The 14,500-nt window shown below is 42.5% G+C and overlaps 1 protein-coding gene across 4 annotated transcripts; it reads left to right on the top strand.

Annotated features, from left to right (window-relative positions):
* Positions 1-11,926: 11,926 nt before the first annotated feature.
* On the top strand, positions 11,927-14,366 carry LOC127071971 (3-ketodihydrosphingosine reductase). 4 transcript variants are annotated; one of them, XM_051011910.1, is made up of 6 exons: positions 11,927-12,258; positions 12,388-12,579; positions 12,832-13,135; positions 13,200-13,629; positions 13,696-13,937; positions 14,009-14,366. In XM_051011910.1, exons 3-6 carry the CDS (start codon positions 12,998-13,000, stop codon positions 14,219-14,221), a joined length of 1,023 nt encoding a protein of 340 aa, XP_050867867.1. In that variant the 5' UTR covers positions 11,927-12,258; positions 12,388-12,579; positions 12,832-12,997; the 3' UTR covers positions 14,222-14,366. The 4 variants fall into 4 exon arrangements, with proteins under 4 accessions (XP_050867867.1, XP_050867858.1, XP_050867889.1 ...); XM_051011901.1 differs by having other exon boundaries at positions 12,388-12,616; XM_051011932.1 differs by lacking the exon at positions 12,388-12,579.
* The last annotated feature ends 134 nt before the right edge of the window (positions 14,367-14,500 follow it).

Here is a 14,500-nt window from a genome sequence, read left to right as displayed (position 1 = left end):
CTGATGTCTCGGCTCGTGGCCCGACGCGTGACTGGACTCGTGCTTCTTACGTGTTCCTACGTACTTACGCACGCTTATACGTGGACCCTTTGCATTCGGCACGACCGATGTACGCTTTGACGCCACCTGGCTGACGTCAACTGCCTCCGGACCGTCTTCAACCCTCTCGCACGCACGAATTTCGTCTTTATCGAAGCACAAAGACGAGTTTGCCCGGCCACCTTGCTTCTTTTCCTTTTTTCCCCTCTTTCCTTCTTCTCTTCCCTCGCCACGTGTTTGATATTCACTCTTGACACCACCTTCGATAGCGAGAGCGTAAAATTACGAGGTCGACGAGAAGGATATCGGTTTACCTTAAGATAAGATAACGTTTGTTAACCTTGTCATTTAAATATCAGGTTTTTCTCTAAAATTAAACGATAAACGAAGTTAGTCGAATTACTCTTTGATCCTACTAGACCGTGCTCGAGCAGCGAAATGAAGACGTTGAAGATATATTAAAGCATATATAAATATATCTGAAAGGATAATTACGTCCCTTTTTAGCGCATGATCGAAAGATAAGGACAGACAACGTTAATACGAAAACCGTACAGCATATAAACCGAGATTCAATGCGGTTCGCTCTAAAGCAAAGCCATATTACTTTCGTTTCGACGATTTTCAAAGAGCTTATCAAATGTCAGCCGTACGAATAACTTTCCAATATACGACGGAATAAAAACGAAATACATATAGAAACGTACGGACGAAAGTCTATCGAATTTATACGTATTTCGGAAACGTTTTTCCCGCCTTTTCGAGGCACGATCGATGTCGGGGTTATCGTTCGATGCATTTGCGTATCGCGCTACGTAAACCGCACGTCGCGCCGCCACCGTAGTTGTTGCGATCTCGTATATCTCTCGACGAACCATGAAAATTTGCCACGATCGCCGATCCCCTAGCGAATAGCGGTTTCCTATTTTGTGGACTAAGCGAGCGTTGATCTCCCATTTTAACGCATTCTTTTTCCTTTCACTCTTTCTTTCTCCCCCTCTTTCTCTCTCTTTCTCTCTTCGTCGAATCATTTTTACGCACAGCCTCGCGCATTATCCGTATTAGAGAGATTCTCTTTCTCTCTGTCCCTCTCTGTTTTCTCTGTCTCTATCGAAGAAAACTGATTTCAAAAGCGACGAAAAATTTCATTTTGAAGAAAGAGAATTTTGATGAAAAACGAAAATGCGAACGTGAAGAAGGGATAAAAAGTATCGAGAGGAGCGAAAGCGGAGAATCTCTCTTTGAAAGATCAAATAAGAGGAAGCCGGTGGAAGGACGAGGACGAAGAAGTCGAGACATGGTACTTCTCGTATTTAATTTCTCCTTCCGTGGTGCAAAGACACTCTCGCGTCGCGCTCCCCTCCGCAGTCTACATGTAAATGCGAATAGGTAATGAATAATATTTAGTGGCGCTGCCAGAAAATAAATATTCATGCGACTCGGCTCGTATACGCGCGTGTTTATATATACCGACATATATCTAGCCAAAGATACACCGCGGATTCACCTTCCGTCATGTCCTCGGGTTCCCTTCCACGAATTCACGATGCCGCGTTCTCCCTCTTCTTCTTCTTCTTCTTCTTCTTCTTTCGTTCCTTCTTCTTCTTTCAGAGAGAGAGAGAGAAACGGAGAAGATGACTAACGGCTAATGATAATATAATAATTATTACCGCTCGAAGTTATGCGTATAGGAGGAGGCAGAGAGAGAGAGAGAGAGAGAGAGAGAGAGCGAGAGAGAAACGAGGTGCATCCTCGGACTTCCAGAAACTTTAGCCGCGAGGAAGCGTAAATCTTGAACGCGTGATCGAACGACACCGTGATAATTATTTCGACAAGCCGAGCCAAGACGTTTGCGAGAAAGCATAAGGTGGCGCCATACTCGAATAGACGCGTCGCTTCCGTACGGCCTTCTACACGCTCCTTGCGGAGGCTTTAAATCTATCCTTCGATTATTTTATTCGACGAAACATCTCGAATAGTCTCCCGTCGCTTTAATCCTTTTCTCTCTTAATGAATTATACGCGTCACCGAACGTGGCTAAATTTCCCAAGGATATGAAATTATGCGTGCCATCGATACGTTGCATATACGTATGTAAATAAAAGGGATGCGATAATGAAGGTGTACTATTATCGAGATCGCATTATACATACATCTATTCCGTCTACGAAGGAACGACGGCGGCGCGATATCTTTCGGTTTATGAGTATACTTAGGGAAGTTGAGCTCATTAAGATAAGGGAAAAAAAGTTATTGCGTTGCACTGTTCCTTCGTAGCACCGTAGTTATCTTTTTTCGTTGCATATACGAAAGAATTCTTAGAGCGACTCGATTAACAAGAATCGCGATAGAAGCTTCGAAAGTCTCCGAGCGCATCTCGAATCGATCTCGAGTCCAGCACGAACCGTTATCGCATGCACGCTCAGCTCGAGAGGTTCTTATTTCTCTGTATCGCTCTAAGCAGACGTCCTTGAAAAGTTCTCGTGCGGGCAGTGCGCGTGTACGCAATGTGGGCAGAGGCCCGTAACCTCTGTCTCTCATCCTCATCTCTCTCTCCTCCTCCCTCTCTCGTCTCTGGCGTGCTCCCTGATGCAGTCGCACGAAATGAGCCGCGGCGACGATGCTGGGATACGAGAATGCGCGCGCGTCCGCGCGCAACGCACGTGCGATCGCGAAGCCTCTCTGTCTCTCTCTCTCTCTCTCTCGACGCACCTGCAGCTCGCCTGTCGACGCGTATCGATGCGTGCGAGAGCTGCGTCGACGAGGCTAGCCGAGCTGCAAGAGAGAGAGAGAGAGAGACAGAGAGAGAGAGAGAGAAAGAGAGCGAAAGGCGGGAGGAGAACGCACACACGACGACTGCAAGAGGGGAGGGAGTGAAAGAGGAGGACAGAGAATGCCTGGAAGGTTGGATCGTTCGCTGCCGGTAGCAACGACCCTGGATGCATCGACTCCTGGGGTTGTTCGGTGGTAAGGGTAGTAGCTAGAGGGAGACAGTGACAGGGAGAAAGGTGCACCGAGTGACAGGAAAGGAGAGAGAAAGAGAGTGAGAGAGAAAGGGAGAGGGAGAATGATAGGGACGCGGTGGGAGCAGGGGAATCATCCTTTGTCTACCATCTCTTTCTCCTTAACGAACTTCATATCCAGGATCCTAGTCCTTCTCTGTTTCACCCTCCGCCTCGTTCGCCTCCCTTCCGCCAGACTCTCCCTATCGACTCTCCCACTTATCTACCCTCCCTCGCTTTCTCTCTCTCTCTCCCTCTCTCGCTACTCTGGAGCTCTCTCTTTCCCTCTACCCTCTCGCTCGCTGTTGCCTCTTCGGCTCTCCACGCTATCGATCCCGCAGCATCCACCGCGAAATAACGACGTACGCTCCTGCTTTTCTCTCTCCGCGTGTGTATATTTTCCTCTCCCTCTCTCTCTCTCTCTCTCTCTCTCTCTCTCTCTCTCTCTCTCTCTGCTCGATTCCACCAGGAAGAAAGGATGAAGAGGAGGGTCTAGCGTATTTGCAATAACTCTAACCACTCCTATCTCTTTCTTTCTCTATACGAGCGAAGAAATTTCTTTGAAGCGAATCGATAACGTTAGGAAAAGATAGATGATAGATACCTATAACCAAAGAGCGAGGAACACGTTCGGTCGGAGAACGACGATCCGCATGGAACGATGTCGAATCGATCGTAGACTACGGCTACCGTTGAATGCTGCAGAAACGAGGAAGCTGTGGAATGGTTTGAGCGCGCCTCGTATTTTCCAACAGAAGCTACCGGGTCGGCCCTACCGTCTCGAGCAAACGAGACGTCTGCCGTTCCTTCCTTCCTTCCGTCCTTCCTTCCTTCCTTCCTTCCTTCCTTCCTTTCTTCCTTCCTAACATCCTGTCTACCATCCTTCGAGCCTTTCGCTCGTTTCTATCGTCCCTCGATTCTCCCGACGAAAATTACGGCTCGACGGCGCCGCGTCGGCTTTGTTACTCTTTCGTCGAAAGGTTTACGTTCGAAACGTCGTTTCGTAAGCCCTTTTAAAAATTACTCCTACGAGATGCTCGATAAAATTTTTATCCAAACACGAACATGATCGGATTAGAATTGAATTTTTCATTGGGAATAGTTGTGTCATTCGTTATGTATGATCTTTACGTGTCGTGCACGCAAAACGTACGGATCCGAGAGTCATGCCAGCGTAAGAGATTTTCTGGCTTTTCCACCAAGTATAACGGGTCGTCATCGATATTCCTCCATTGTTCGCGGTCCATATCCCTGTCGGGCTGTCACTGCCGAAAGTACCGTTTTGTTTCTTGCCTTTCGATGCGACAAAGCGCTGTACACCGCGTTACGTTCGAAGGCACTCATTGAAACTGCAAAAAAAGAAGGAACAGAAAAGGAAAGGAACAAAAAAGCCGCAATTTTACGGCGATAAAAGTGAAATACACGTCTGGGAAAATTTATATCTCGGATTTTTCCACTACGACGGTAAACCTTTAGAGATCTTTCGATCGTAGATGAAATTTTTAGAAAGAACTACGAGATCGGAGTCTCTCTCTCTCTCTCTCTCCTCTCTCTCTCTTGATTAATTTTAACTCCGACTTCGAACACGAACGAAGCGATATTCCTCCTTCATCTAGAGGACTATGATCGTTCGTAATTTCTCCTCGTCTATTCTTTCGACTGGCATAGTGCAGCGAAAACAGATGGAAAAGCGTCCCTCTTTCCACCGATCTTCTCTTCGAGAGGAAAATGGATACGAGAGGCGATGCGATTCTTCGTTGAGCGCTGAAAGAAGAGAAATCATTCGGTGCAGAGAATGTTCTCGGTCTCGTATAATCTCGTGGCCTTGATTTCAAAGAACCAGATGCTATACGAAGATATAAAGAGCGAAAAAGAAACGCGTTAAGAGAATGGAAAAGGAGATGGATGAGGAAAATGAGTAGAGAGGAGAGAGAGAGAGAGAGAAAGAGGGTCGGCAAGAGTGAAATAATTTTTAAGCTCGAGTCGACTACCCTGGGGCCGACCGTTGACAAATTAGCATAACAGGGAATCGACCCAACCGCCAAGTCAACCCCCACTAAAAACCCCCTACCGGCTCGTCTCGAGTGCCAATTATATAGGCGTCCATGGAAGCCAACATCCGACGTTTAACGTTCGTAATCCTGCTAAAGGACTCCTTCCTTTTTACCTTCGTATATATGTACATTCAATTTTCACGCTTACAGAATTTTTATACGAATGTATCCGTTTAATTCGACGGAACCTTCTTAAGCGAATCGTTTAATTATCACGATTACCGGCTCGTATTTATCTCGCCTGCGTGATTACGGTGAAGCGAGACAAGGGTAAAAAGTAAAAAAGCTCGAAGAGAAGAGAGTAATGCCTTTGGCTCGGAGTCCAAAAGAGTCCTCGACTTTTTCTCAAGCATTTTGCAATCGGAAAAATACAGTTCCGATGACGCGACGTACGACGAGACGTTCCATCCTTTAGCATCTCTTCGAGCATCTCCCTCTTTTCCAAGATTCGTTTTCCGCCTACGGCAAAAAACTACCCCTTTTTCGATGATCGAAGCAGCGAGGGATATATCTCGGACGGGGATAGTGACCCGAGGGGTCGGACGGGCCTCGTTGAATCGACCACGGTATCACCGCGAGATTCCAATCTCTCAATTACGCGAATAAATCCGCCGGAAGTTACGAGAATCAAAACGTCCCTGGGCTGAAAATTGAATCGGAGAGTCGCTCGAATTGAATCGGAAAGTTCTAATACCGAGTGAACTTGTTTCTTGGTAACCGTATCACGCGTATCTCTTGATATTTTAAATTAATTAATACTTTTAAACGATCGAAAGAACACGAAAGAGAATAAATCATTTTCATTTTGGTCGAATTAGCCACTTTCGTAATCACAATCAGCGGATTACTCGAACGATAATTGGCTCTTTCCAACTTCGCTTAAATTCCAACTCGTACGTAAATCGACGACATGATTCTGTCTGTCGTCTGCCGTTAAAATTCCATCGGAAAATCGTATTCGTTACATAGTCGTTGGATTTGAGCATCTGTCAATCGCGAAGGTATCTAGTCTCGACTAGTTCACCTACGTTGATAAAAATAAATGGACATAGAGTAGACGTTTGCATTATTAACACGGTACGTCGTTTTCCCCGTAACGTATCGAGGTGAAGCGAGAAGCACGAACGTTAACTGTGTCCCCGCAATTTTTACCCTCCATTCCACAAATCGATTCAACAACTATCATCGAGTCGTCGAACGTTTTTGCGCGAAAAAAAGAAGTCTACGTAATATATCTTGAGATCGATGAGACTCGATATACCTACATGTTTCGTATCATTCAAGCATTTTTCTTGTTTACGTATAAATGAAAAGACATTTTTATCCTTATTTATGCATTTGCCATAATTCTATACTAATCATGTATCTATATACTTCAATCAATCTATCTATCTATCTATCTATCTATCTATATATATATATATATCCTAAGAGATATGCAAATATATAATATATATACATATTATACATTTGCATATCCTTTAGGCTCATTCAAAATAGTAATGAGCATTGAAATAAACCGACTATCTATCTCTCTTTAGTTTGAGAGAAGTGGATAAAACAGCCAGCCCATGAACGGAGGTCCAGGTGATTTGTGAGAGGTAGATGATGGTTACCCCGGGCCGTGGCACTGCTGCACCCTCGTTCGTAGTGCCGGTGCCGGTGCTGATGCTGCTGATGCCGTTGGTAGTAGTGTTACCTATAGAGAGGAACAAAAAGAGAGAGAGAGAGAGAGAGAGAGAGGGAGAGAAAGAAAGAGTGAGAGAGGGGGTGACGCGGAGTATCAGGGGTGTAGCTACCTCGGTGCACCGTGGGGTGGATTCTTGGCTCGGGTCAGTGCCCTCCCGTAACATTGAACCATCCTTGCGGTGCAGTCAGGGCCGTAGCTGGAACGCATGCGCGGCCCGAGCGGCCTCCCGGCACACGCCGTCGACAACACCACCACCGAAGCTACCATCGAAGCTACCACCGTCAACGCCACCCTGAAGCACCAGACCCTCTTCCTCTCTTACTCGTCTCGGTACTTTCCTTTCTTCCGTTTTACCCCTTCTTCTCTCCCCCATCCTCTCTCTCTCTATCTATCTCTCTCTCTCTCTCTCTCTCTCTCTCTCTATCTCTCTGCATTCTCCAACAAAACATTGCCCACGCCCTTTTCCCTTCCCGGCCACGATTTCCGACTCGATCGAAATTCTACTTTGTCTTCTCTCGTGATTAAACGTCGATGCTACGAGCTTCCTGTCGGTTCGGAGACTCGATCCTGCTCGAAAAAGCGCTCGATAAATAATGGGACCTTTAAAGCTTCTCATCCTTGTTAGAATTACTCTAAGTAGTATTGCATGAAAATTTACTAAGGAATACAAAAACATTAAAAGCGTTTGCTTCTTTTTTTTTCTTACAGAGAGTGACTCGGTCGAGGAGTACATCGATCTAAACCACGATCGAATCATATATCTTTATTATTGATCTAGCTTCATTTCCAACAGCACCGATGTCTGTTATATAGGCGCATGCGAATTATAGGCGGGGCTGCGTCGAGCCGCTTACGAGTTCCGTTTGCGAGTACCGTCGACTGTGAGATCGTCGGCTTCCAATTACTAGACGAAGAAATAATTACGTAGATCGTTTACTCTCGCATGGTAACGCATATCTATTAGAACGCGCATAAGTTTGTTTCGCCTTGAAGATGGAACCGAAGAAAGGGGATTCAAATGAGGTAGTAGAAAAGTGCGTCGCGAGTCGGGAAATGAAAAAGTTTACTTCCCCGTAACTTTTTCAATTCCATTAACTTTTATGATTACTACGTAATTTTATAGTTGAGAGCGTCGTCCCGTGTGAAATCAAAATAAACTAATTTTTATGGCGTCTATTCTAATTTATAACAACGTCGAATAATAGAATCTCTATGTTTCCAAGTCCGTTTTATATATATATGTATATATATATATATATATATATATATATATATATATATATATATATATATAATAAAAAAGAACAAAACAAAACAAAAAAAGAACGAGAAAGATGTCAATTTAAATTCAATCGTAGTTGTTCGAAATTTTTTATTGTCCACTTTTCGTAGATCGTATAAATGAGTGAAAAGTTGAAAGTTTGTGATCGGATAGTTCGCTCGAAGGGAATCGAGGCGACCGCGACGCACGGCGAATGCGCAACCGTGAGCGAGGAGTTCTACGAACTCTCCGTTGGTGCACTGAACTATTCTACCGATTGTTCCGCAAAAGCGTTGACATATCTCCGAGCGGAAAAGAGTGGGGGTAGAGCTTGAGAGCAAGGGGGATGCATCGATGGGGGACGTACGAACGGACGGAGGAGGGTTGCTACGAAATGACCTCGTTTTCACAGTTGGAAGACAAGTATCGCTTCTTTGCCGTTGAGATACGGCGCGTTTCCTCGAAATAATTCCACCGAGGTTCGAGCTCCTTTACCGAGAAAGCATAGAAACTGAATTCACTTCGTATCGAAATTGTCACTCCCTTTGGGGAAACGGACACGAGAGGGAACGTACAATGCCTTGTATATACATTTTCTACTTTTAATAATATTGCAGTCAAACGTACGCACCCTCCTCTTTATACATTTTATACGTCTACGTGTATGCTCGTTGTCGCGAGCTAGAATTTAATATATTATCGCGTAGAAAAAATTCAACAAAAAATTTACTCGTAACGAGAATAAAAATATCGAACGAGGTCCTTCACCTTTGGCACCGTCGGCACGTCATCGTCGACGTTGTAGCGTGTTTCGATCGGAGATATCGAGAAGGGACGGAATCCGTCGAATATATTTTTGTTTCGCTTTGCCTCGTAATATTCCTGAGAGCGTTGAAGAGAACGATGACTTACAGACGGTACTGTGCTAGGTATAATGTTCGAAGGGGGTACGTTAATGTGCTCCCTCTCTCGCGCACCCTCGCGCTTGGAAACGTTGAACGTTCTCGAGAACGGGTCGTTAAAAAAGTCCGTTGGACTTTGCGTAACGCCCTCGAGATTGCGAGAAAGTGTAGGAGAAGAATGCGACTCGAGTCGTGTAGCGCTCGCTTATGCGCTCATGCACCCCTGCTCTCTCAGCTGACTTTCATCGAGCTTGGAAATCGTTAGTCGGACGATGAGATGAAAAACGAAGAGAAAGAGAGAGAGAGAGGAAGACCAAAGCAACTGCGAATTCGATAATCCTTGCATCGATTTCTAGAGCGGTTCTTCGAGTCTCGACAAAACCGCTTGACTTATCCCAGATGATTTATCGAGATGTTTCCTCTAGTGTCGAAGGGTCTTGACTAACGCGAAATTAAATCATTTTACTACGACGATATCTTAATGCTATTCGATGTATATATATAGATAGATAGATACACACATGATGTACATACACACACATATATATACATATATAGCTATGTATATCGTCCTGGATGATTTCTGCTCGGAGACCGAGTACGTTCAAAGTCTCGTGCTTGTAATTTGGAAAAGTACAAAGTAGCCTAGAGCTCGCAGGATCTTTCGAGACTCGGTTGCTCTCGGCCTCGTTGACACTTTTTCTAAAATCACGAGCGACGTATCTGTGGAGGAAAATCCGTGAGAGGAAGAGTCGGGATAGATGAAGAGAGAAAAAAAGAGGGAAAAAGAAAAAGAGAGAGAGAGAGAGAGAGAGAGAGGTGGAAGAAAAAAAAAGTTGCCTCTTTCCGAGCAGGCAGTGCACGGTGGGTGGCCGAAGATGGGTGGAAGTGGGAGGGTGGACAGGAGGGTTTGCCAAGCGTGCAACGAATGGAGATCGATTCTGAGTCTGGGTCAGGCGAGGGCGTTCACCCCCTGGTGCAGCCCGGGAGACATGGAATCCAGGGTCGTAGCTATGGTATCACCGACAGGGTGCTGCTAGAGGGCGGCGGGGATGGACTGCACGGGACACTCCCTTCGCTTGGGTGCAACGTACGTTCTCTCTTTCCCTCTTTCTAGTACTCCGAGCTTACCTCTCGTTCGCAGCTTGCTTTCTCTCTCTCTCCGTCCGAAATCACAGCTCCGGACTGCGGATCCTGCAGACTGCGAGGCTCGATGCTACCACCCAGAGAAGCTACCTCTCTCTAGTTTTCTCTCTCCCTCCCTCCCTCTTCTCTCTCTTTCTCTCTCTCTCTTCCGTTTTCTCTCTATACATCTCTCTCTATTTTGCTCGCTCTCGCGCGTTGCAACGACCATCCGATGTCGCGTTGAATTTTCCGTGCGATTTAACGTCTTCGGTATGCGAAAACATTCCGCGTAGAATCGCGAAGGGGAATGCGGACTCACCGGCTCTGCCAAGAGGGTTGCTTTTACTTCCTTTTCATCTCCTCCTGCCTCCTTCTCTCTCTCTCTCTCTCTCTCTCTCTCTCTCTCTCTCCCTCTCAACTACGTTTCTAACGTAAAATTTTAATGTCCCTTCTGCCGACATAGATTGTCTATTCTCGTTTAGTCCTCAACTTTTATCGATTTACCTGCTAACGGATATAGTATACCTAATGTATGCACCGATATCTAGACAGCCATTCTTGCTTCTCGATGTATTCCAAATAATTCTCGACGAAGAATTGTCCATTGAACTATGAACGTTCGAGAGATTCGAGAAAATGTAGCTGGAAAATGAAACATGATATCGACGATACGATTGTTACTCGTTAACGTATATCTTCGAAAAAAAAAATAAAAAAAGGATCCTAAAGAGCGAAGAAAGGATTCAACGCGTTATTCGTACCTTCCACTTTAACCTGCCGGTAGCGCGAGTCCCAGGACGAGGTGAACGATCGAGAGGGCGGTGGTACGTGACCTTTTGCACGAAGGATAACGGCGGGGGCGAGGGCGAGTAGAGTTTGCGCCACGGTAACGGAGGGTGAATGCACGTAGAGCGTACTCACCCTCTATCCCTCTCTCCTCCCTCTTTCCATTCCACCCTTTTCGCTCCGTTCTCTCCACCCCCTTACGCGCGCGCCAAACTATTAACGTACTCCAAGTGACTAATTGATAACCCATCCTATAAAGTTCTCTCGCGTAGGAGATCCATGCGAATCTTTTCAAAAAAGAAAACTTGAAAAATCGATCGATCACGATTTCGACGAGTATCCTCTAGCAAATATATTCTTTAAAGAAATTTCACTTTGAATGGGGCGTTTTCATTATATTTTCACGTTTTAGCAATAACGTTTGAAACGTATTGACTCTCGCTGAAATTGATTGTGAATTTGTCAGCTCGAAGTCTATCGTTATCGTTTGTTAGTGTTAGTTACGATGGTGCTTTCATGTCACTCTCTAGATAATTTTTTATTAACGATATATGAAAGCTATAGTTCAATGTTTCAAGTAGAATCGTTATTTTTCCTAACGATAAAATAATTCTTAAATTGTTACAGATGTTTTACTCGTTTCATTAATGACGTATTTTGTAATCGATGAGAAACATTTTTATCGACTTGGTAAACCAAGGAAGAGCTTCCGTGTACAGCGCCACTTGTCAGTATCCTTGAGCGTAAATGAATTAAAAATATCGAACGATAAGATTCGACATAGTAATACGAAATACGATTAAATATTTTTAATAGAATATTTCTTAAATAATAAATGAATTATTCGAATGCGATCATTTTTCACAGTTGTTAGTCGATCGATTTCGTTGCTCGCTCGGTAATAAAGGTTAGTTGAATATTTCTAAATACGACCGTCACGCGCGAGTATATTATTCGCTTTTTTAGCATTATCATGATCGTGGAAACTACCAATGGCAGCGTTCAATCGAATAAGAAGCTTTGTAACCATTGGTGGATTTTCTCTTGAACGTCACCGATCGTTCTATCTCTTTTCAATGTGTTGTTTGCGCGTCGGTCGCCATTTTTTGTAGCATAGTAAAATACGCCTATTAGACGTAGTACATTTAAATTCTTCTTAATTTAAAAGTGAGCGCCAAAAGTGTCATTTGATAAGATGAATGAAATAGAGAGAAATGGAATTATATATAAGTATATTGATATATACAATCTAGATAATTAATATTATTACAACAATTAATTTAAGTAATTAGTGTTATTAATGTTAATTGTAAATAATCTGGAAGGTTTCACTTGAATCAACATCGATTCAAGATTACAATCTTTAATTCAATAAGATGTGTAATAAAATTTACAAAAGGTAACTCATACGTATACATATTTCTAATTGGCTAAACAATTGTATATAGTTTACTTTTAATCCATATAAGCGTGACGTAGAGTGTAACAATAACTGCGATAAAAATATTATTGCAAATTTAAATCTTAGGAAGCGGTTATTTATATCTTGCAATCCTATTTCCAATATCCCATCGAAGCAGTATCCTTCCAATAACTTTAAAGAAGATATTACCGAATCAAGGATACTATATAATCTATATAAATTGCTAAAATACGAAGAAAGACGAATAGATGCAATTCATATATTAAATGGAAGCTTGGGAAATGGAATAAAATTCAAGTAAAAATTTCTTTACTAGAGAATGTACACAGAGAATGTAAATAAATAGTAATTTATTTGGTTTAGTTTAATTTAAATTTGATTTAAGATCAAAATCTTTATTCAATATGATAAGTAACATTAAATCTATTATTAAATCTAAATTAATTTCTTTTAATAATCCAATATAATTAATATACTACCGAGTGTTTTTAGAGAGGTTTTGATTGTTCGTAAGACAGATCATTTTATATTCTTATTCAAAAAATATAGGTTATGCAAAGTCTAATCACGATACAAAACACGGACACACTAGCAATAAACATAGATTTTTCAAAAAAGTGTATTCGGTACACAAAGTGAAATCATACGCTGTTGTCACCGTTGCGAAGCTTGTTCTGGACGCAGCCAAAGTATCACCTGTGTCGTTAAAAGTGTAATGACAATCAATCATTGTAAAATGATATTATCGATTAAACTTATAATAGCCGCTATTGTTTTGTTAATTATCGGCTTGATAATTAAATTAATATTTTATCGTGATCGTCTAAAAAGCGTGGAGAATAAACATGTCGTGGTAAGTTTTCTTTAAATATAACCTCATTCGTGCGTGTTATGAAAACGGTATTATAATTTTTCAGATAACTGGTGGTTCCAGTGGGATCGGAAAATCCGTAGCAATCGTTGCTGCTAAGAATGGAGCGCACGTAACTATCATAGCCCGTAACGTAGAAAAACTAGAAAAGGCTAAATACGAAATAATGCAAGCTTGTAAGAATAAAGACATCCAGCGAGTGGAATATTTATCATTTGATATAACTAAAAACTACGAAGAGTTACAAAAAGCATTTATGGAACTCGAGAAGACGATGGGTCCTATATATATGTTAGTAAATTGTGCTGGCTCTTCTGTCTGTGCTAAAATCGAAGATACATCTACTTCCGATATACACAAAATGGTCGATTTGAATTTTCTTGGTACTTATTATTGCATCAAAGCCGTCGTGCAAAGCATGAAAACTGCTAGAGATGGAATCATCGTATTAACGTCCTCTCAGGCTGGTTTTATAGGTAATATTCTTGAAGACTCGAATGTACTATCATGGTAACAAAGATAATTGCTATACATTTTTTTAGGTATCTATGGTTATTCCGCTTATTGTAGCGTCAAGTTTGCTCTGCGCGGTTTGGCAGAGAGTATGGCCATGGAACTTACTCCGCACAATATTTCGGTGACTCTTTGTTTACCTCCTGATACCGATACACCTGGTTTTGCCGAGGAAGAACTATCAAAGCTGTTAGAAACGAAATTGATTTCTCAATCGTCGAGCTTAGTAAAACCGAACGTAATTGCGAATCAATTATTTAAAGATGCCTTGGTAAGTTTAAATAAAACTAAATATTCGTTACCTACTAATGACGGATCGCTCATATCGTTTAATTTTTGTAGAATGGCAAATTCTTTTCTACCGTTGGTATGGAAGGATTTCTTCTGTGTACGGTATCTTGTGGGATGTCTCCTTTTACTTCGATTTTGGAGTTATTAGTGCAAATAACATTAATGGGTCTCAGCAGACTCATAAGCGCATTTTATCTCATCTCATTCCAAAGAATTATTTTAAAGTGTATGAAAACTCGTGATAAGAATAAGAAGTCGGAGTGAACAGCGTTATTGTATAATAAGAAGGATCCGTGGTCCGATTGCGTCAAAAAAAAAATCAATTCACTTCAGGAAACTGAATGTATTATCATTCCATATAATATTTATAGTAACGTCGAAATGGGAGCAATAAATGCACATTTGAGTACGATAACGATTTATTACGCGTACACGCTGAATCGAAAACAAAGTCCCAGAGCTATATAAGTTCTAAATACTCTTAGGAAGAAAATTTCAAAGGTAATCTAGAGAACATGACAAAAAATCATAAATAAGTAAAAA

Source organism: Vespula vulgaris, chromosome 1 (assembly GCF_905475345.1).
Source record: "Vespula vulgaris chromosome 1, iyVesVulg1.1, whole genome shotgun sequence".
Taxonomy (NCBI): domain Eukaryota; kingdom Metazoa; phylum Arthropoda; class Insecta; order Hymenoptera; family Vespidae; genus Vespula; species Vespula vulgaris.
This window is presented reverse-complemented; position numbering and strand designations above follow the sequence as displayed.